General features: G+C 35.8%; 1 protein-coding gene and 1 long non-coding RNA gene across 11 annotated transcripts in view; one reads left to right on the forward strand and one right to left on the reverse strand.

Moving 5' to 3' along the window:
* NCOA1 (nuclear receptor coactivator 1) overlaps positions 1-24,425 on the forward strand; it is a 239,996-nt gene that overhangs the window by 127,582 nt on the left and 87,989 nt on the right. For 9 of the 10 annotated variants that reach the window (XM_081795178.1, XM_081795179.1, XM_081795176.1 and 6 more), the window contains 2 exons: positions 8,290-8,442; positions 21,531-21,636. In XM_081795178.1, coding sequence (XP_081651304.1) covers positions 21,548-21,636 — 89 coding nt within the window. In that variant the 5' untranslated portion in view covers positions 8,290-8,442; positions 21,531-21,547. The remainder of the gene's footprint in view (positions 1-8,289; positions 8,443-21,530; positions 21,637-24,425) is intronic. The other variant, XM_078444907.2, reaches the window with a different exon arrangement.
* Positions 12,817-22,459, reverse strand: LOC132690042 (uncharacterized). Its single transcript, XR_009615209.1, has 2 exons — positions 22,376-22,459; positions 12,817-12,948 (listed from the first exon to the last, which is right to left on the reverse strand). It is a non-coding gene; the product is annotated as an uncharacterized LOC132690042 (long non-coding RNA).

Raw genomic sequence — 24,425 nt, forward strand, 5'->3', positions numbered from 1 at the left:
TAATCCAAGAAAATTTCTCAGAACTGAAAGTGCCAATTGTGTACCCAGCATAAAGGAAGAAAAGTGCCAATTGTGTACTCAGTTCAACTGGTATTGGATACCACATGGGATAGCCACATAGTCAGCTAAAATGTTCAGTCTCCATAATAGTCAAGGAAATTCAGACTGAAATGAATTCCCACTTTCATCATTAGACTGGTTAAAAAATAAATTCTGATGATATCAGGTGTTGGAAAGAATATGGGGAAAATGGTTCTCTTATACACACTGCTTGTGGGAGTATGAAACAGCCATATTGGCAAGCAATTTGACAAGTGGTGAGATGAGAGAAAGATATACAACTACTGTAATTCAGAAATTGCACTTCTGGATATTGCCACTAGAAATTCTTGCACTTGTGCATATGAAAAAATGAATAAGAGGCCATGTCCAAGAATACTCATTGAGGTATTCTCTGTAAAAATGAAAATTTACAGGAGCCCCTGGCTTGCTCAGTCAGTTAGCGTCCGACTCTTGATTTTGGCTCAGGTCATGATCTCACAGCTTGTGAGATTGAGCCCCACATTGGGCTGTATGCTGATAGTGTGGAGCCTTCTTGAGATTCTCTCTCCCTCTATCTCTATTCCTCCTCTGCTCATCTGAGTATGTGTATGCTCTCTCTATCTAATATTAAAAAAAATGAAAATTTACAGACCACTTAAATACAAGAATGGCTAAGGTGAGGTATATTCATATATTTGTATGAATGAAACACACACGCATGTATGCCTCAGCAAGGATAGAGCTCCAAAACGTAATGCATGAAATCAAGAAAATGCATAATATGTGTTGTATACAATAAAAAAATGTATATTTGAAAACATAAAACATCAGTGTATGTTGTGTATGGCGCACATATACATATCCAGAAAGAGATGTATTAAATTCATGATAATGGTTCTGTCTATGAAAGGGAGGGGAATGAACAGAGTGGACTCTATGTAAGTGTGGGGACTTTGGATTTATTGGTAGTGCTTCATTTCTTAAAAAAGACAAAATATAAAAAATGTTTACTGTTGTTAATTCTGGGATAAATCCATAGATACTTATAATATTTCTCTCTATGTTTTTAATTTCTGGCTCTGTACCTCTGCCTGATTCCAGAATAACAAAGGGAGAATGATTAATAGGCTTCCTTTTTACTCTATGTGTTAGGTGTATAATATGTGTTCTTCTATCACCTGGCTTCCTCATTTGATTTTTAAATCAGATTGAATTTAAGAAATTAAAGTAATAATTAAATAAAATAAAGGAATTGAGGTGCCGTGTTAGCCAGAACTTGTGCCAGAATCCAGCATTGGAAGCAGATAAAGATGACAGAAAAGCCTTACCTGGGAAGGGAAAATTGGAACCTGAAATTGAAAGCCTTCAGACATGCTCAGTAATCATGATGTTCCAGTAGGAGTTTGCAGTATCCGTATCAGATCTCCTACTTTGGATTCCTCTGGATTGGGGGAGGGGTGGTGAGGAAAGTCTTAAAATGTTGAGCTCCAGATAGTCCAGATAAATACATAACAATCACTGAAGTATAGAATATTTGAATCACTGTATTGTACCCCTGCAACATAACACGGTATGTTAACTATACTGGAATTTAAATTAAAGTAAATGAAAAAAAATCACTGGAGAGATGCATTTTAAGACAACTCACTTAAAGTGAAATATTATTTCACAATAATAATCAAACATCTTTTTCTTAGTACTTACGGACATTCCTCCTGTCTTCTTAGGTTCTCTGTGTCACCTATCTCCTGGTTCTGTATTAGTAATTTATCATTGTGTACATATCTTTTTGTGTACGTATTTTTTTAATTGTTTATTTTTTTTAATTATCTTAATTATCTTTTATTTATTTATTTTGAGAGAGAGAGAGAGAGACTCAGAGAGCCATGAGTAGGGGAGAGACAGGGAGAGGGGGAGGGAGAGAGAGAGAGAGAGAGAGAGAGAGAGAGAGAGAGAGAACTCCAAGCTGACTCTGCTCTCTGGGTGCAGAGCCAGATGCAGGGCTCAAACTCACGAACTGTGAGATTATGACCTGAGCTGAAATCAAGAGTTGGATGCTTAACCAATGGAGCCACCCAGGCACCCCTGTACATATTTTTTTGGAATATGGATTTATCTTGTGCTTTTCCATTTTTCATGCAGGTTTTAAATGACTATACTCAGCCACTCCCCTTAGCATTGTTCTCACATTTCCTCACATGGTTGACCACGAATCCATTAGGACTCTAAATCATTAGCAGGATCCATCTGGCTTCAGTTACTGCTTGGTTTTGAAGTAGTACCCGTAAAAACTCTCAGGTTTTATAGAAGAGAGTGGCATTATTTGGCAAAGATGATACCTGCAGGATTAAGTATGTAAGTGATTTGGAGGGTTGCTCTTCCTTGGAAGCCAAATAATGACAGAACCTAAGCATATGGATGACTAGATGAACAATGCCATCTTTGCCACTCGTCAGTTACTACTTAACAATTCTTACACAGATTTACCGAGGGAAAACTAAAAGATAAAATGCTTCACAAATGAAAGAACACACAAAATAGTATCAGGAGGACTGAAATGAATTGTTTCATTCAAGAAAATGTTCTAGAGCACTGTTTATTACAAATGCAAATAAGCTAGACATATAAAGTGAGAAAAATTCAACTAAATACAATGTAAATTGAGCTACTCTAACTGTAAATCCTTTTATTTAATATATTTAACTGCAAGTCGGTATGAAGAGCTAATTCAAGTTTCTTTGAGTTTTTGAATTGTGGATTTAAATCAACAGAAGAAAAAAAATCTTGAAAATATAAAAAGCACTTAATTTAATTTAGAGGGACTATAAGGGGTAAGCACTTTTGAATCCAGGTGATAGGATAACCCAGTTTTCTAACATTAAACATTACACTTTAATATGGAATTCAGCATTAGGGGAAATCATGATTTAGAGAAAATACAGTTTTTATATAAAAAGAAAAAGCCCAAAACAAGCATTAAAAAAAACTATTACAAATGTAAAACAAAAGAAAAAATAGACTTGTATTTATTGATAGTATAACAATGTACTAGATGTACACAAAGTAATAATTTTGAATGTATGAATTAATTTGGGGGGACAATTATATTTTGGTGAACCCATGAAAATATTCAATCCCTCTTTTTTTTTCTTGGTCTTTTTTAGTTTCAACAGTGTTATAAAATTTAAGTATATAGGTCTTGCATATCTTTTGTTAAATTATTTCCTAAGTATTTTATGTTTTTTTGATGCTATTATGAATTTGTTTTGCATTTTATTTTGCAATTGTGGTTGTATGGAAGTTGATTTGGTATACTCATCTTGTATCCTACAACTTTGCCAAATCACTTATTAATTCTAGTAATTATTTTTGAGATTCCTTAGAGTTAGGTACCAAAAAATAATTTTTAAGTGAATAAAGACAATTTTAGTTCTCTCTCTTTAAATTTCCTTCTATTTCTTTTTCTTGACTTATTGTGCTAAGTAGGACCTTCAGTACACCCGTTACAATAATGAAGTGGCTATGGGGCACCTGGCTGGCTCAGTTGGTAAAGTGTGGGACTCTTTTTTTTTTTTTTTAAACGTTTATTTATTTATTTTGAGACAGAGCTGGGGAAGGGCAGAGGGGGAGAGGGAGAGAGGGAGAGAGAATCCCAAGCAGGCTCCACGCTGTCATCACAGAGCCCAACACAGGGCTTGATCTCACAAACCATGAGATTATGACCTGAGCTGAAATCAAGAGTCAAATGCTTAACCAGCTGAGCCCCGTCAGGCACCCAAAGTGTGGGACTCTTGATCTTGGGGTTGTGGGTTTAGGCCCCCATGTTAGGTGTAGAGTCACTTAAAATCTTTAAAAATAAAACAAAGTGGCTAGAGTGAACATTCTTGCCTTATTCGCAATATTAGGAGAACTCCCAATATTTCACCATTATATAAAATACTAGATGTAGTTTTTCACTCATCCTATTTATCAGATTGAAGGGAGTTACGTTTAATTCTTAGTTTGCTGAGAATTTTGTCATGAATGGTGCTGAATTTTCTCAGATTTTTTTTCTGTATCTGTTCAAATGGTTATATGCTTTTTATTCTGGTAATATAAGTTACATTGATTGGTATTTAATTTGAAACATTTCTTGGATAAACCACATGATCATAGTATATTACCCTTCTTATATATTGTTGGATTCAATTTGTTGTTTTGCATCTGTATTCATGAGGCTGATTTTCTTTCCTGGTAATATCTTTGTCAAGTTTTGGTATTCGGGATTTGCTTATTTAATAAAGGGAGGGGTGCCTGGGTGGCTCAGTCGGTTGAGCATCTGACTCTTGATTTCGGCTCAGGTCATGATCATGGTTTGTGAGTTCGAGCCCTGTATTGGGCTCTGTGCTGACAGTGCAGAGCTTGCTTGGTATTCTCTCTCTCCCTCCCTCCCTCTCTGCCCCTCGCCTGCCCATTCTCTCTCTCTCTCTCAAAATAAATAAAAACTTAAAAAAAATTTTTTTTAAATAAGACAAGTTAGGGAGTATCTCTCTTCTGTTTTCTAGAAAGTATGTAAGATGGTTATTACTTCCTTAAATGGTTGCTAGAACCCACCAGTGAAGCCATTTGGGCCTAGAGTTTTGTTTTGATTTTTGTGGTTTTTTGTTTTGTTTTTGTTGTGTGTTAATTATGAAATGTTTTCTTTAGTAGATGGGTTTCTATTTATTTTTATAGTTGGAGTAATTTTAAGGGATTTTTCATTTTATCTCAGTTACTGAATTGATTTGCATTATGTGAACATTATATTTGTAGGATATGAAGTGATATTTCTCCTTCTATTTCTGATATCAGTAATTTGTGTTGCCTTTTGTTTTTCTTGAACAATCTTGCTAAAAGCATAAATGATTTTTTTTTTATCCTTTAAACTGTTGGTTTTAATTTTTTTGAATTGTCTAATCTTTGGCTTGAGTATTGTTTTGACTTGAAGTTCACTAACTTGTTTTTGTGCCATCTCAAATCTATTAACTAATAATAGATTCAGCCTATCCAGTGAATTTTTAAGTTTTGATATTTAACCGCCTACTTTTTGAAGTTTCATTTCTTTCTGTTTCCATTTGCTGTCAATATTTCTTATCTGTTCACTCATTATAACATGTTGAATATACTTGTGTTAACGGCTTGAGCATCCTTGCCAGTTAATTCCAACGTCTAGATCATCTTGTAATAGGTTTTCCTCCTGTTCTTGAGTTACAGTTTTTATCTTTTTTGCATGTTTAGTAATTTTTTGTTGTATATTGGATTTTGTTGATGGTATTGTAGATTTTTTTTTTTTAAGCGTATTGATTTTCGTTCCAGATAACTAGCTTGTAAAAATACACTTACCATATAACCCAGCAATTGCATTTCTGGGTATTTATCCTAGAGAAATGAAAACTTACGTTCACACAGAAACCTGTGCACAAATATTTATAGCAACTTTATTTATAATTACCCCCAAAAGAATACATCCCATTTGTACTTCGACAGGTGGGAAAAAACAAACAAACAAAAAACTGTATCTCCATACCGCGGAGCAATGAAAAGGAACAAACTATTGATATATTCAACAAATTGGATGGATTTCATGGGTATTATGCTGAGTAAAAAGAAAACTAGCCAATCTAAAATGTTTCCATACTATCTGATTCAATTTTTGTAAGATTCTCAAAGTGAAAAAATTATAGAAATAGAGGACAGATAAATGGTTACCAGCAATTAAGGAAAGGGGAGGAGGGTGTGATTATAAACAGCAAAAGGGAATCTAAGTTGTGGTATGGTGTATGGATCTGTACATGTCCTAAAATGCCATAGAATTACAAACAAAGATATACAAAAAACAAACTATGATTGCATGAAAAAAATGGCAAAATCCAAGTAAAGTCTATAGTCTAGACAATTGTATTGTGCCAATCAGTTTCTCAGCTTATGATAATACACTGCAATTATGTAAGTTGTCACCATCGGGGTAGGTGAGCGGTGAGTACATGGGATCGCTCTGTACCACTTTTACTACTTCTTGTGAAGATGAGAGGCTCTAAGGATTTCAAAATAAAATTAAAAATATATTACTGACGGATCACCTTGAAATTATAGAGGTTTGGTTTTTATACTTTGTCACACCAGATGTTATTTCAGTTTTGCCCTTAGCCTTAGGAGAATCCTTATTCCTGGAATATAGTCTTTACCCTGAGATGTGGCCCTTCTGTGGTTTCTGTGAGAAGTCCGTTGTGTTCACCAGGCCCTTTTAACTTGGCAGGATTCAAAATCCAAACTGTGTCTTTCCTGTGGTAGGAAGCCGAAATCTCTGTTCAGCTTTTTAGTCTTCCAGCTGTTGCCTTCTGTTGGGCTATTTGGAGTCTCCCAGTGCATGAGCAGTTCAGGGACCAGCCAAAGATTTGAGCATTTGTGGACAGATTTAAGCTCCCCCTGCCCTGTACTGTACTACCCTTCCTACCATGATTTTCCCCTCCTATCGTCAGCTTTCTGTCAGCTCTTAGATGCCAATGAGACTGTGGTTTTCTTCTTTAGCCCTAGCCTCCCAGTACTTACGGGGGATACACTGGGAAGAGTTCTCTTAAGGTAGAGTTGTACGAATACATCTCATCTCAGTATGGTTCCTTTCTTTTAATAATCAAATCCCCTACGTTTCTGCTGGCTGTTGGTCACTTTCAGTATCTTTAAACAGTTACTTTTAACTTTTTAAAAAATTTTTAAATGTTTATTTTTGAGAGCGAGAGCGAGAGACCGTGAATGGGGGAGGGGCAGAGACAGAGGGAGACACAATCTGAAGCAGACTCCAGGCTCTGAGCTGTCAGCACAGAGCCTGATTGGAGGGGTGGGGAGGGGGGGTTGGGGGCTCAAACTCACGAACCTTGAGATCGTGACCTGAGCTGAAGTCAGTGGCTTAACCAACTGAGTCACCCAGGAGCCCTTGAACAGTTATTTTAATACTTTGTCCAGAGTTAATAATTGTTATCTAAGGGCAAGTTAGTCCAATGTGAGATAGTCCATTATTACTGGAACCAAAGCTCAACGAATTTTAAAGTATTACGAATATAAAAAGTTTGTAAAGGGGCACCTGGGTGGCCCAGTTGGTTGATCATCTGATTCTGCTCAGGTCATGATCTCACGGTTCATGAATTTGAGCCCTGCGTTCGGTTCTGTGTTGACAGCGTGGAGCCTAGAGCCTGCTTGAGTTCTGTGTCTCCCTTGCTCTCTACCCATCCCCCACTCATGCTCTGGCTGGCTGGCTTTCTCTCTCTCTCTCTCTCTCTCTCTCTCTCTCTCTCTCTCAAAAAGTGAATGAACTTTATTAAAAAAGTTTATAAAGTTTTTCAGTGAAAAATTTGAAAGTGGGGTGCCTGGGTGGCTCAGTCAATTAAGCCTCCAACTCTTGATTTCGGCTCCGGTCATGATCTTACAGTTCGTGGGTTCAAGTCCTGCATGGAGCTCTGTACTGACAGAGCCTGCCTGGGATTCTCCTTTTCTCTCTGCTTCTCCCCTGCTCACTCTCTTTCTCTCAAAAGTCAATAAGTAAACATTTAAAAAAATTCAAAAGTAAAAATAACATAGTAACTTTAATGCATAGTTAGAAGTATTACAGAAATCAAAGAAAGTATTCAATGAAAACTGAAAATATGAACAATCAGTATTTTATTTTTTTAATTTTTTTTTTCAACGTTTATTTATTTTTGGGACAGAGAGAGACAGAGCATGAACGGGGGAGGGGCAGAGAGAGAGGGAGACACAGAATCTGAAACAGGCTCCAGGCTCTGAGCCATCAGCCCAGAGCCTGACGCGGGGCTCGAACTCACGGACCGTGAGATCGTGACCTGGCTGAAGTTGGACGCTTAACCGACTGCGCCACCCAGGCGCCCCTGAACAATCAGTATTTTAATTAAAAAGAAGAATAAACATGCAAATGCAGCCAGAAAAAAATTTTTTAAAGACATATAAATGACTTTCAGAAGATTAAGGGCAGAATGTAATTATGTATTACCTAAGCAGCAGCCTTAGATAGGAATACATATTTAATCACCAGAAAGGACTTCAGCTGTAAAATCAGATCTTCATCCATTGTCTTTTGGAAATATTTTTCCATTTGGCTTTAAAAGTTGTATTTTCTTTCTTTATGCAGCATTTCTGACCTTTGTCATTTCTTAGAGACTAAAACAACAAAAACAACAATCTAACCTCCCTTCTGCTTTTATTTTTTTCTTCTCCTTTTAGTTTGCATAATTGGCCTTAAATGAGGTGAGAGTGAAGAAACTAGAGCCATCTCTGGATACATCGCTACCCCACTTCCCTGTAAGCTACCCTCCGGAGTGCTAGATTTGACCATATCTGTTTTGAGGACTCATTATGAACAAAGAAGTCTCCCAGGTGGGAATTGTAACTGTTTTTAAAGAGCTTTGTTTATACAAAAGTATGAAGGGAAAATGATTACCGATGGAAATATGTTTTTGATTTAAAAGTTTCAAAGTTATTATAAAACATCTGCTGACATTCCTAAATGAAAATGTTCTAGATTACACTTTATGAATCACTTTAATGCACATTGAAATGAATATAGGGTTCATATGAATATTTTACAGTGAGAACCTCCTCATTGAATTAAAAATGGCAAGCAGAAAAACTATACTGAGCCATCCCTAGATTTGGTCTGTATATTTCTAACATGTGTACAGTCATTCAGTCTATATTTGGTGCCCATTTTTTTACATTTGGGCATTTTTACATAGCTGATTTCGAAGAGTTTGTGAGCTCCCTGAGGGAATAGTTCTTGTGTGTCCACAAAGATGACAGTGATCATAGAAGCCTATGTTAGAAAGATAAACATGCACTAAGCCAAGACAGTAGGTAAAAAGCTGAAGATTAATCAGAAAATGATAGATCAGTAAGTGGACTTTTGGCAGGAGGCTTTTTAAAATTAATAGATTTTTTAAATTGAATTATAGCACTATACAGATAAAAGTTACAGATTTTAAGTGTAGAACTCCTGAATTATCATGTGCCAAACATACTTGTTAAACAGGTTAAGAAGTAAAACAATATTAGCACCCCAGGAGCTTCCCTCATCCTTGCCCAGCTGCACACCCACCTACTCACTTTTAAAGGAGAAGACGGTTGTCACCGTGGAGTGATAGCTGTCAGCTTGAAGAGTGGGCTTTAACCACCATAGATGTTAAAGGCAGTTAGATTTAGTTGGCTGACAAACAATACCTGTGTTTGGGATAAACAATGAATTTGGGAGATGGAGGCGAGACTATCTGTTGGCAGCACAGTGCTTTAAAGCAGGGGCTGGAGGTGCAAAATAATCCTACTGCCTCTCTCTTTAAAGTCTCATTGGTAGGGGCACCTGGGTGGCGCAGTTAAGCGTCCGACTTCGGCTCAGGTCATGATCTCGTGGTCCATGAGTTCGAGCCCCACGTCGGGCTCTGTGCTGACAGCTCGGAGCCTGGAGCCTGCTTTGGATTCTGTGTCTCCCTTGCTCTCTGCCCCTCCCCTGCTAATGTTTGTCTTTTTCTCTCTCTCTCAAAATAATAAACTTTTTTTTTTTTTAATTTAACAAAAATAAATAAAGTCTCATTGGTTTCTAGAACACACTCCAGATTTCTGGCTTTCATTTAACTGGAGATATATTTATTAACTTGTATTTTCTATTATTTGAAATCAGACTATTAATTCCCAATGGAGAGAGAGAGAGAGAGGAGTTTATATTTATGAAAGAGAAAGGGAGAGAAAACAGAATCATCTAGTGACTGAACTCTGGCTTAGGTGTGTTTTTCTTTAACTCCTTTTTCATTGAGTGACTCTAAGAAGTCTCTTTTCTTCATATCACAATGAAGATTTTTATCTTCTCTATTTCTCCTTAACATTTATCAAAATAATTTTAAACCTGCCACATAGTTGCAAGATTGGTAGGTCCTGTGTATTGCCCATTGCCCACTTTCACCAGTTGGAAACATTTTGTTATGTTTGCTTTATCTCTCTGTATATTTGCTACTATTTCTGCTGCTGAATCATCTGAGAGGAAGTTGTAGACATTTACGTTCTTCCACTCCTAAATATTCAGTGTGTTTCTCCTGCTTAACCACAACATAATAATGAAACTCAGGAAACAACATTTTCATTATTATTATTATTATTATTATTATTATTATTATTATCGCATTTAGAGTTCATATTAAATTTTTATCAGTCCTCTGATCCAGAATCACACATTGTGTAGTTGTTACATCTCTTTGGTTCCTTTAACCTGGAATCAGCTTTTCTTTGTCTTCCATAAAATGGACATTTTGGGAGAGTACAGGTCAGCTGTTCCGTATAATAGCACTCATTTTGAACTTGATATCTGTTTCCATCTTTGTTCCTTTCTAAAGAGACTATGATATGGGACTTTGGAGATTCATGGATTTGTTAACTGAGAATCTTATCTGGTAGAACAAAGCCTGTAAAGATTTTTTTCAGGGGAAAGTCTGTTGAAACATGGTGGGAGCCCAGAATTCCAGAAGGTAGATTCCTAAAGATGATTTGGATGTTATTGAAAAGAATTTTATATGTGTGTGGATGTATATATATGATCTTAGAATCCAAGATTTATAAATTTTTGGACAAAAATTAGGGTTTGTATGGCAAAACTTTTTGAAGGAATAACACGTTTATATTTTAAGGTAAATTATATTTATAAGAAATAATTGGTTTTGTATTATAATGATGAGAGAAGTCAGGACTGGGTATCCAATCAATTTTATTTATTTGTGTGACGTTTGGATGAAGAATTGAGAAGGCTCTCTGTTCGTGTGTTTGAAACTCCCTGTAAATACCACCCAGGATTTCTAGAGGTGGCACAATTTAATGTCAGCTTTTCTGAGAGAACTCCTAATGAAGAAGCATTTTAATGTAGAAGCAAAAGCAAATATTGGGAATCTGTTTTTGGCTTTTTACTTCTCAGTTATGTGACTATAGATTAGTTATATGAGTTAAAGCATAGCCAGATTCTGGAGCCAAATTACTTAATGATTTTTACCTCTGCTACTTATGATGTTAAGCAGATCAAGTAATGTTTCTATGCCTCAGTTTCCTCATTTCTTACAATCTGTAAATAGGTTATAAAGTTACCTGTCTTATACTTTATGAGTGAATTGAATTAGTAAGGTTTATGAGTAAATAATGTAAATTCCAGGGGTCCCTGGGTGGCTCAGTCAGTTGAGCGTCCGACTTCAACTCAGGTCATGATCTTGCCATTTGTGAGTTCAAGCCCCGTGTCAGATTCTGTGCTGACAGCTCAGAGCCTGGAGCCTGCTTCGTATTCTGTGTCTCCTCCTCTCCCTGCCCCTCGCATGCTCATGCTCTGTCTCTGTCTTTCTCTCAATAATAAATAAATGTTAAAAAATGTAAATTCGATGGTTAGAACAATGATTGGCACATAGTAAATCCTGTGTAAGTGTTGGTCATCATCATTGTTATCTTCATCATCATCATCATTGTCAGTAGTTTGTAAGATAAAATTGTTGAACTCAATCAGTGATTCTGTAAGTAGAAATAATAATGCATACTTCATAGGGCAGTTGTGAAGAGTAAATGAGTTAATACATAATAAAATACATAAACTGTACACACACACACAATTATTATTATTATATTGTCCTATCTTGTAATTAAATGCACGTTAATAGGCCTACTGTTTTGTGAACAATTTTTATTATTTTTTCTGCTCAAATTCTTTGTTACTGACTTGATACTGTGAAAATGGGAACAGGCAAGATAGGCATTTTGTATATTCTTAAGTGGCCTATAGTCAAAAAGTTTGAGGAACAGTGTACTAGATGACAATTGCTGGGGTCCCTCTGATTCTGAAATTTTGAATCTGAGTCTCCAGTTTAAAATTTATAAGCCTTACTGGGGCGCCTAGGTGGCTCAATTAGTTAAGTGTCCAACTTTGGCTCAGGACATGATCTCGCGGTCCATGGGTTTGAGCCCCATATCAGGCTCTGTGCTGACAGCTCAGAGCCTGGAGGTTGCTTCGGATTCTGTGTCTCCCTCTTTCTCTGACCCTTCCCAGCTCATGCTCTGTCTCTCTCTCTCTCTCAAAAATAAAAAAAAACATTAAAAAATTTAAAAAAAATTATAAGCGTTACTCTCATAGGTGTTATTCTGTTGAGAACACTGGAAAGTGAAATTTGAGTTTCACTTGTTTCGAGTTGGCCATTTGTTGGGCATTGTACTGGAAGGGATATGACTAGAGCAATTAGTATGATCATTGAGGAAATATAAATGCTACTTAACTAGCTATTCACCTGAGATGCTTGGGGAATTTTTTTTTTTTGGTTTCCCCATGGGTATCAATAAGGCTTTTGCCAAATATAAATGAATCAAGTAGGATGACTTAAGTTTTAAGCTAGGCTTTAAAAAATGCATATTCTTCTGCAAATTTGGGTAATGAGGATTGTATGTACATTTGTATTGTGATTTCATTCAAGCCACTTCTGCTCCAGCTAGGGGGATGATCCCAAAATTAACTGGAGGCTTACCTGACTTGATCATTTTCTAGTGCCCTCAAAATATAATTTCATTGTTTTGGCAAATTATTAACCCATGCAGCTTGGTACTTCTACTGCCTTATAATGTTAAGGATCAAATTTCAGTATGTTTATTTTTCTTTTACTGATTTATATATGTACATTTAACCATACTATATTCTGAAATGAGTTTCTGAAATACTTTGTGGGAAATTGAACAACTTCTGATCAGATATTGGAATAATTTCATGTAGTAAATGTGATTTTGGGTTTGGATATTCATCTGTAGATTATCTGTATCTAAAGCTGATCTTCATTCTCTTCTGGCCACTGATCTTTGTTCTCTTCTGCTCATTAGTTTCTGAATCTGTGAAGGAGAATGGAATTGACGGAAAGAGAGAGTGAAATTTTTATCACTTAGTTTTACATCTATGACCACCATTTTCAAGGCTGTTACCTCTTTGCTAAACTATTACAAACTCTTCTCCTGTGCACATGCAAGTAAATATCAAACACTTATTTTATTGTTTACACAGTTAAAGAGAGCTGTGGCTAGGAAGACTGATTTTAATCTTTTTTTTTTTTTTTTAAAGAAATACCAACATATCTTCCACAAGTTAGAATGATATAGTACCGATTTTTGGAAGTCATATACAGTATATCTATTAATTACCCAATGTAATTGTATGATAACTGGAATCATTTAATTTCATGGATTTGCAAGGAAATGTTGAGGGTGTTTCTGCCCAGTTGTTTTACTATGATAGCTGCCACAAATATGTATTTCATATGCCAACTATTTTTCCTCAGGGACACGTTCATTCAATAGGAATATTTTAGCAAGGTGAATGCATTTATGTTTATTTTTTAACTTTAAAAAATTAAATTTTAAATAAAGTCAATGAGAGGGATTTAAAATACTGGGTTTTAAAACTGATTTTTCTCTTCTTCCTATATTTTTGTTAATAAAAAACAAAAAATAAACTTTTACAGTTTTTCCAAACTTATTCTTTCCGTTTAGAAAAAAATAATGCAAAGAAAAAAAGCATTGTCTCTTAACCTAAACATAAATTTATTAAATGTATTACTTCAGACATGACACACTTGTAGAATTTAAAGTATTAAATCCTTGATAATTTCTTTATTATTAATATATAAAATATTTTGCACAAGATTTTCTTTTACTGTAAAAAACATTTTAAGAAAAATCAGATGTTTTATAGAACCAATGAACTAAGAAAAAATGATGTCTTTATTTTTAAGAGTTCATTGCTTTGAATCCATTTCTTTGCCTTTGTTTTTTATTCCTGGGCATAAGAGTTCAGATCCTGGCAGGCCATTTGTGGCAGAGACTTATTGGGGTAGGGGTTCTTCTCTGGGCCAGGGAGAGCCACCATCTGAATTTTGGTCTCTGGCTTTGTGGATTCAGAGACTTTTTGTTTCCAGACCTTTAAGGAAATCTTTTTTAGGCATTAGCTTCAAAATATCTGGGATTTATTTATTTATTTATTTTAAACGTTTATTTATTTTTGAGAGAGAGAGAGACAGAGCATGAACGGGGGAGGGTCAGAGAGAGGGAGACACAGAATCTGAAACAGGCTCCAGGCTCTGAGCTGTCAGCACAGAGCCCGACGCGGGGCTCGAACTCACGGACCGGACCGCGAGATCATGACCTGAGCCGAAGTCGGCCACTTAACTGACTGAGCCACCCAGGTGCCCCAAAATATCTGCTTTTTTAACAAGAAGTTAGGAGGCATTCAGAGAAATAAGAAAGTATGGTATATACCCAGGAAGAATAGCAATCAGTAGAAATTGTCTTTAAGGAAGTCCAGGCATTGCACTTACTAAACAAGAAAAAAATAGATAAATTGGATTTCATCAAAATTAAAAACTGTTCATAAAGAAAATGTTTGCAAATAATATATCTGGTAGAGGCTTAGTACCCTAATATAAAGAACTTTCATGGCTTAACAAAAAAAGACAAATAACCCAACTTAAAAACGGGCAAAGGACCTGAATAGACATTTCTCCAAAAAAAGATACACAATGGTCAATAAGCACCTGAAAAGGTGTTCAGTGTCATTACTGATTAGGGAAATCAATGTAAATCAAAGCGGTAATGAGATACCATTTCACACCTCCTAAGACGACCAGAATTAAAATAAAATTACAAAACATAAAATAACAATTTTTGGTGAGAATGTGGAGAAATTGGAATGCTTGTACATTGCTGTAGCCACTGTGGAAGACAGTTTGGCAGTTTCTCAAAAAGCTAAAGAGAGTTACATTATTATGACTTAGTAGTTCCACTCTAAAATACCAAGGGAATTGAAGACATGTTCACATTTATGCATATAAATGATCATAGAATCATTCCTCATAAATAGCCCCCAAATGGAAAAACCTAATGGCCATCAACTGGCGGATAAACAAAATGTGATGTATACAAACAATGGAAAAGTATCCAACCATACCATAAAAAAGGCGATGTAAATCCCAATACTTTATCACTTGAGAAAGATTTCAGTTGACATTGCAATGAAAAGACAAGAGAAATTGAAAACTTCTTTTAGAGAACCCTAAGTGTCTGAAGATGCCAGTCTGAGAAATACTTCTTTATTGACAGTTGCCCACTGCAGGAGCTCTTTGTTTATAATGATTTTCCTATGTGATTCTTTTCATACAGCTGTCAAATTGGAGAGGTTCGGCCCTCAGAATGTCCCTCTCATCATGTCTGTGCTGCTTTGTGCTAATTGCCTGCTAAGCATTTTGAAGTATATTTATTAGAGCTGTTTACTAACATATTGTTACTTATTTTTCAAATTATGTGATTCTCAGCTAAATCTGGGAGATGAGTGACCAATTTCTTATGTTCTAGAAATTTATAGTTCAAGTGAAATATAAAACACTGACCTATTTCTTCAGCCTCACCTATTTGGTTTTGTCTGATCTATTTGAGATAGATGTGGTTTCTGATTCCCAAAACTGTTCTCTACAGATTGCATGAGGTTGAGTATAACTTAGCAACTCTTTTTAAATCAGCAGGGTACTTTGACTTAGAAACCTTACCTCTTTTTAAAAGGTGGTATGCAAATTGTTTCCTGAAACCAACATTCTTTTCTTAATGAACCTTATTTAAGTACCCTTACTGGCATATATAAAGCCACTCCACAAATAGAACAGCTGTAATAGTTTTCACTCATCAGGGGATTTGCATTCCACTATCTGTATATTGTGTTTTGTAAATAGAAAGCAGTTAATACCAGAATCATATCATCAGCAAATTGTTGGTGACCCTCTCATAGCTTCTTACTGTTGGCTCTTATTTTGGTAGGTCAGCCTGTCTGGCTGCTGTTGAGTTATTGTCTAATGTCTCCTCAGCCTCAGAATCTTGGATAAATTTAGAAGATGTCAATCTCTAGCCAGTAGTCTGAGGGGAGCACAGTATGGGGGATCTTATTTTCAATCTAGGTTTATTTGTTGCTCAAAATGATCCAGTCTATGAAATTATATTATTTATGTTTACAGTTGTATCACTGTGACATGACTTTATGTTTTTATAGTACTATGAAATATTGTTTGAGGTTTTCCCTAAATAGTATATTTTTACCTTTTCAAAATTAGAAGAGATGTTCTCCAGTTTCTGGATCAAGAAGATAGGGCTTGGGTTTTTTCCCCCCATTGAAAATAGGGTAAAAAGGATTTCAGATAAGCTCATAGTCTCACTTATAGGAAAGAATTCCAAAGCTTTATGAATGATTCCAGAAAATATATTAACCATAAAATATCTGAAATATCCTTTAAACTTTTACATGTCATCTTAGTTAAATAATCACTTCTAATGCATCACCTGTCTTAGCTTCTGTATCTTTTAGGCATTATGTTAGATACTGGATATACAGTAAAAAGATCCAGTAATTGGCTTTGAGTTCATAATCTAGAATGGGAGACAAACAAAAGAATTATAATTTATAGCATAGTATACAGTATAGTATAGTACAGTATAGTATAGTATAATAAGCATAGTATATTGCCCTTTCTATTTTGAGAGTCAGTAGAATTCCAGATGGGTAAATTCTCAGATAGGTATAACCTAATGTCTTTGGAGGCAAAGAAGATAGGCAGATAAGGAAGTAAGAAGTGGCCCCTGAGCATGAGGTGGGAATTAGCTAATTCCTTTCTTTTGGTTTAGCGAACTCCAGAGTCTTATCTTTCATTATATTCCCCCCTTCATTTTCTGCTCTCTTTTATTTCTATTGCTGTTGAAAAGTTTAGAATTAATGTCCCATTATTATAAAGGTTATTGCATAATTTCATTATTTGTATTAATACATTTAAAAACATTACATTTTATTTCTATGTGAATATAGAATGAGGTGGCTTCTTCTGCGATATTTGGTTTTGTGATAACCTCATTTATGCTTCTGTGAGTTTCTTAGGAAAAGAAGGTAGCAGTTGTATTAATTACAGTAATATATCACTTAGATTATTATTTTGTGTTTGGGTTTCAGAAGAGATACTAACAAACATGTCGAGTCTTTTGACATCTTTTTTATTGTGGTGATTGTTTTTACAAGTCTGGCCTGTTTGCCTTTGCATTGAGGTTGTCCACCTTGCAATTACTGTAATTATTTTTCTTATCATGGGTCCTTCCTCTCCCCCCACCACAAGAGATTTAACAAGTATTTTTTATGATGACATTACTCCACAATGCAACTCATCTCATTTATTCATCATTAACAGAAGTCTGGAACGTAAACATCCAACATATTTTATACAAATTGAGTTTGAGGAGACAGTGGGATATCCAAATGAAAAAGTCCATTTAGCAGTTGGAAACTTAAATACCAAATTACTGAAATGAGAAAGATTGTACTTACCCTTTATAGCAGAAGTCTTAGAATGAAAATCAGATCTTGTCATTCCTCTGTTCTTAACCCTCCACTGATTGCTTAATTCAGTCAGAGTAAAGCTAAAATCTTTAAAATGGTTTTTATGGCCTTACACGATGTAGCCTCATCGTGTAATCTTTCTGAGCTCATCTGCTCCCTCACTCCCTGGTTCTAACTACACTGATCTCTTTCATCTTTTGCAAAAAGCATAGTTATGCTCCAGCCTTAAGGCCTTACAGGCCTTCCCTTTGCGCCTGCCAGGAGCACTCTTCCTCCAGATACCTTTCCCTTTCCTTCACATCCTTCAAGTCTTTGCTCTTATCTCACCTTCTCAATGAGGCCTTTTCTAACTATGCTACTTAAAACTGCTGTCTCTTCCCTTCTACACATACACCTCTGTTTTTGCCTGATTTTCCTCTATAACACATATCACCTTTTAATATACTGTATAATTTACTTTTTAATTTTATTTATTATCTCTCTGCCTTACAATAGAATGAACCTCTATGAGGACATGAGGACAGTGATTTTTATAAATTTTATTCACGGTCGTATCCCCAGTACCTAGAACAGAGGCTGGCATATACTAGGAACTCAGTAAATATTTGTTGCTGGTGAAATTAGGGCTACCCACGTTGGATCAATTTAAAGTTTTCTGACTAATGTTTTCCTTTTCTGGAAACGTGGAATATAACCAAGGATTTTATTTTTAAAGTCTTTCCTTAGTGTCAGAACTAAAATTAACATACATAATCTACATGTGTGTGTCTCTGTTTCCTATGGATTATATATATGTGTGTCATATATAATATATAACATATATAGTCTGTTAAGTACATGATTGAATAGATGTTTAGTCACTTATTCACCAAATTCTATAATTGACGCACAGTAGATGAGAGCTGATGGAAACTTTGTATATTATGTCCAAGAGGTTGAATGTTGTTCTTTCAGCAGTGAGGATTTAGTGAAGGATTTTAAACAAGAGATGGAGATGATCAGACTTACATTTCTGATAGCCTGCTCTGGTGGCTCAGGGAGACCATCTGGAAGGCTATTTTAATAGTCCAGCAGGAGGCGCGCCTAGGTGGTTCAGTCGGTTAAGCGTCCAACTCTTGATTTCAGCTCAGGTCATGATCTCACAGTTCGTGGGATCGAGGCCTGTCTGGGATTCTCTCTTTCCTCGCTCTCTGTCCCTCCCCCTGTCATACTATGTCTCTCTCTCTCTCTCTCTCTCTCTTTCTCTAAATAAATAAACATTTGAAAAAAAGAAATGGTCCAGCAGGAGGTGATGAGAGGAGGCTATGAAGAAGGGATGGATTTGGGAAATATTTAGGAAATAAAAATTGACAAATCTTGGTGTCTGCTTGCATATGGGTTTTGAGAGAAGAGGTTAGAAGGACTCCAGCATACCAACTAAAAGAAGAAATATATGAGGTGAGGTTTAGTTCAGTTTGGAAAGTTGAATTTGAAGTGCCTGGGTAACATCTGGATGGAGATAGCTGGTGAGGTATTGGATTATGGCTCTGAGACTTAGGAGATCTGAGCTAGAGGTGGAGATTTGGGGATAATCAGTATAGAGATGTGTTTTGATATCAGGCTGAGTGAGTGGTATCACCCGAGGATAATGTATGTAGTCTGAGGGAAAAAGAGGCCTTGGACATGAGGACCTTGAAGAATTCTGACCCCCAAGAATTGGGCAAAAAGTACTTAGAATAAGATCAGAAGAAAACCACACTGTTCTAGTCAGGTTTGATTTATGCATCACTTCTTTGGAGAGGGCCCCAATTAAAATTAGGTCTCCTCCTATTGCTTCTCTCTATGAGAAACATTCTATTCTATTCTTTTCCTATTCTTTTCCTTTTCCTTTTCCTTTTGTATTCTTTTCCTTTGTAACTTTTATCACAGTTTAAAATTATATGTTACTTTTGTGTCTTATTTGCTTATTTCTCCCGCTCCCTGAGGGCAGGAACCTCTATTTTGCTGACCATTTATTTGCTCAGCTTTTAGCACAGTGTCTGATGCATGATAGATGCTTGATTTATTTGTTAAGTAAATGAAGGAAGTACGGGATCACAGAAGCCAATGGGTGACAGTGTTTCAGAAGGTTATTTCAAATGCTGCTCCAAGTAGGCCAATAAAATAATAATAATAATAATAATAATAATAATAATAATAATAATAATAGTTAGCATATATTGAGCACTAACAAATGAAGGCATGAAAAGTGTCCATTGTATTTATTGATAAGAAGGTTTGGGATGAGTTATCCACAAGTGAACCCTAGGCCCTCATGGAGCTCTCTGTCTAAAGAGAAAATAACAACAGTCAGCATTCTCCAGGAACTAGAGTATGCTCTTTACATGCACTGTTTCGTTCAGTCCTTATAACAGATCTGAAGGTGGGTGAAGGTAATTATTATCTGTATGTTATAGATGAGGAATTAGGTTTAAGGAGATTATACACTTTGCCCAAGAATAAGTAGGTACTGGTTAAGCCAGGACTTCAACTTAAGTAAGGCCTTTCTGACCCCACAGCCCATGCTTTCAACCACCATGCTCCAGTAGGGGGACCCAGTTGATTCCTCATCAGGGAACTGATATCTTGGAAATGACATTTGAGCAGGAATGGTTTAGGTGCTGTTTATAGGACAGATTAGAAGTGAGAGTGACTGGAATTGAGAAACCAGATACATGGATCTTGCATTAATCCAGAATGAAGCATTGGGTTCCAACTAGAATCATAACTATATCTGAGAATAAAAAGGAGGGGACAATCTGAGATCTCTTATTAAGGAAGAATTGACAGGACATGGATACTGATTAGAAATGAGGAGTAAAGGAGAAAAGTAAAAAGCAATTACAAGACTGCAGTCCTAGGCGTTGGAGGTTTTTATGAACTGCACTTCTCATGTGGGAGAAATTCAGAATGTGCCCCTTTTGTTGCATGAAATAATAAATTCATGATTAGAATTTTAGTTATTATTTGTACACAGAAAAGGGGGAACTGACAGTCTTTGGCATTGACAAAGGACAGGCTAGAGACAGTAAGTTTCAGGACTAGAGAAAAAGGATTTGCTCACATGTATTAATTAAAACCATGTGAGAGATTCTTATGGATCTCAGCATTCTTTATAAGCTTTATAAGCACAGTTGTCATTGCTGTGGAAAAGGAAAAGTTAAAGGTTTTTCCCATTTAGCAAGGATTTTCTTTCCTTTTTCAAGGGTAGATGGGGTGAAAACAAATGGGGGAGGTATGCTGTTTGGCACTAATAACATACAAAAGGTCGTGATGAATATAAGGCCAGGGATAGGATTCTGAGTTTCGTTAGGGATTCTACAGAGAATAGTAGTTGATAGGGACAAGTCAGAGTGGATCTGTAAGTGTAGTCACTACCTGGCACAACATGTGAGAGAGAGACCTGACTGGCGTGCTCAGGGAAATGACTTTGTGTTCTCTGGCATCTATACCAAGATCCTAACATAGACTAAACATTTGATCTTTGTCGCCTGACTACATAAACACAAGGTTAGGAATATAGAATTCAGAGTTGGTAAGTACCAAATCTAATTCATTGCTTCAACTTTAATTGTAGATGTATTATTTATTTTCTTAGCAGTATAAAATCCCAAACCTTATGAGTAAAAGTTGTTTCAAGTTCTTTTCAAAGCACAATCTAAAATAAATACATATAAGAAATAATTTCTCTGACTCCCAGTTATACCTTGTTCTTAGAAACATCTGAAAGTGATTTTTTTCTCTGAAATAAAATTTCAGTGTCTATTTCATTATTCTAATAATACTTTCATCCTGTTTGACCTTTGTGATTTCATAAGGGACTATTTATTTTGTTTTACAAATACAGAAAAGAAAGTGTAGAAACACTAAATAGCTGATGACTCTGTATAGATGGGGATACTTTTATGATGGCTGTAATTAGGTATTCACAGAGACCCTATAGTGTTTAGATATCTTCTAACATAAGGGAGCTTCCTCCTCTCCTGTGGTTAGAAAGCTCACCAGAGTAGATTTCTCATTGTTGTCCTTCCTTTTTTAGGTGTGAAGTTTTTCAACATGAGTGGCCTCGGGGACAGTTCATCCGACCCTGCTAACCCAGACTCACATAAGAGGAAAGGATCGCCATGTGACACACTGGCATCAAGGTAGGAACACTGTTTTCTTAGTCTAGATCTAGGAGAGCTTCTTTATCATTTTCATTGCCACTTAAGAGTTCTTGCTAAATCTACTTCAAGTTTTCTGTTCTTCTTGGAGTCCCTTATACTCCCCATGTTTTCTTGTTTCCCCGGGACTTTTGCACATGCTGCTCCCACAATCTAGCTTGCTCCCTCTAGATTTCTTGTAGTCAGTACCTATACATTCAACAGATACCAGCTTAGACATTACCACCTTAAAAGGAGCTTTCTCTTACTTCCATAAATATTATGTTAAGTCTCCCCCATTCCTGTATCTGTCTCACATGTATGTTTATAGCTCTGATCCATAATTTCAGGTTTTTACTAGTTCATGTGATTATTTCGTGAATTTCTGGCTTCTCCACTACACGCTTAGGCTGCTATTTGGTAAGGACCTTGTCCGTTCTTACTATTATATGCCTAGTTTGTAGCATAGTGTGTGGCTTATATATAGTAAGGCCATAGTAAATATTTGTCACGTGAATAAATAAGTCTATTGTATATCTTCAACCTGCTATCTTAGAACGTTATGTTAGCAGAACTAAGAAATATCATTATTTTTATAATATTAGTATTAGGATTTTAAAGAATGCCTATTTGTGGAATTAAATATTTGTGTATCATAAGGAATATGATCACCTTAAATAGGCTAAAAGAGAATTATTGCTAAGGAGATTCTAACAAATGCCAGACAGAGAAAGAAACTCACTCGCATCAAAAGAACAGCTTCCCACCTGAGGGGATCTTACTCCATTCATCTTCTAGGATCTAGAGAAAGCTTTCTCAGCCTTCACACTATTGACCTTGTCAGCCAGATAATTCTTTGCTGTGGGCAGCTCTCCTGTATGTTGTAGGATGCGTAGCAATATCCCTGACTTTCACACACTAGACTCCAGGAGCATCTTTCCATCAGTTATGATAACCAAAGTGTCACATCAGTTGTGACTACCAAAAAATGTCTTCAGACAGTTGTCAAATGTTTGTCAGGGATGGGGAAAGCAATATGGCCCCCATTGATCATCACTGATCTAGAGAGTGAAGTGGCAGAAGATTCTTCTGTCCCTGGATTACGTGCTTCTTTCTCATGGGGGATAAAGAAAGGATTTTAACAGGGGAGTAAGTGCCAGGGCTCCAGTCTGGAGAGACAAAAGTTGATCAATTAAAAGGACTGTCACAGATCATAACTTAAGTATTCATAACCACAGGTAAGTGTCCAGATGCTCAGAGGAACGTTGATATTGAGATACAATCCAGATTTGTGTTGTCAAAGTTAATGTTCTTGTTTTATCTGTATGTAAAGTCAGTCCTTTTCAAAGGAAAATGTAAGAGTAAATAAATAGGGGTGTCTGGATGGCTCAGTCAGTTGGGCATCTGACTTCGGCTCAGGTCACAATCTCATAGTTTGTGAGCTCGAGCCCCACGTCAGGCTCCCTGCTGTCAGTGCAGAGTCTGTTTTGGGTCCTCTGTCCCCCTCTCTCTTTCTCTGCCCCTCCCATGCTTGTGCTTTCTCTCTCTCTCTCTCTCTCAAAAAATAAATAGATATTTAAAAAAAGTATAAATAAATAAAACTGTTGTTTTTTAGATTTAATTTTTTATTTGGGGAAATTTTTAAAATCTATGTTAAGAATAGACGCTAAGGAACTATACATATCCATTACATATAATTGTTCATATTTTGTGGTATTGTTAGTATTTTTTAATATTTTATCATATTTGTATAGTCTTATTTGAATAAGGTAGTAAAATATTAATTATTACATTGATTTGTCTGCAATTAATTTCTCCATTTTTAATAATTACATATATATATGAACTGGTGAGTAATACAGAATGTTTGTAAGTATACATATGATACAATACTGTATACTGTATATATTTTTCTAGAGTATACTTTTTCCAGCATGCATCTTGAGATATAAATATATATAGATTTCAGTTCTGTCACCTTTTGATTAAATGTTGTAAGACAGGAATGTATCCCATTTGAAAAATCCATTTCCCTATAAACAACCTTTCTGTTAGAAATTTTTGCTCTTACAACTAGCACTACAGCGAAGGAACATCCTCATATGCACCTCCCTACTTTATTTTTGTTTGTTTATTTTTTATTTAAATTCATGTTAGTTAACATACAGTGTAGTATCAGTTTCCACACCTCCTACTTGATATGTGAGAGTTTCTTTGGGATCTGTATTCATCTTTATGTTAACTAGGTCACCACCACATTGCTCTTCAAATAACAAGCATTGAGAGTTCTTTTTTTCTCACACCCTTACCCACACTGTCCTCTCCTCACTGTAAGTCTCCCAACTTGATGAGTGTGGGGTTACAGTTTGAAGTATATTTCGCTGATAACCAGATAAATTGATTTTGATTTTTGTTTTCCTCTTCTGTGAATTTCCTGGGTATATCTTTTGCCCATATTCCTGCTGGGTTGTTTTCCTTTTCCTTTTTATTTATAAGAGTTTTTTTAATTTTCTGTGTACTACTCTTTTTTGCTTATATTTGATGTAAATATCTTTCTTCTCCTGGTCTGTTTAACTGTTTTTGAAGTCCGTTGACATACCTTGGAACCTTCAGTTTTCATATGTCAAGCTCTTGGGGGTCTCGTGGAAGAATTTTTTTCCCTCTACTTCAAGGCCTTAAACATATTTTTACATATTTACATATTACATACATATGTGTATTTAGAGTTTTAATTAATGTAGAATTTGATTTGCATATGATATAATGTGGGGAACTAATTTTATTTTTTCCCC

The sequence above is a fragment of the Panthera onca genome, chromosome A3 (assembly GCF_046562875.1).
Source record: "Panthera onca isolate mPanOnc1 chromosome A3, mPanOnc1 haplotype 2, whole genome shotgun sequence".
Taxonomy (NCBI): domain Eukaryota; kingdom Metazoa; phylum Chordata; class Mammalia; order Carnivora; family Felidae; genus Panthera; species Panthera onca.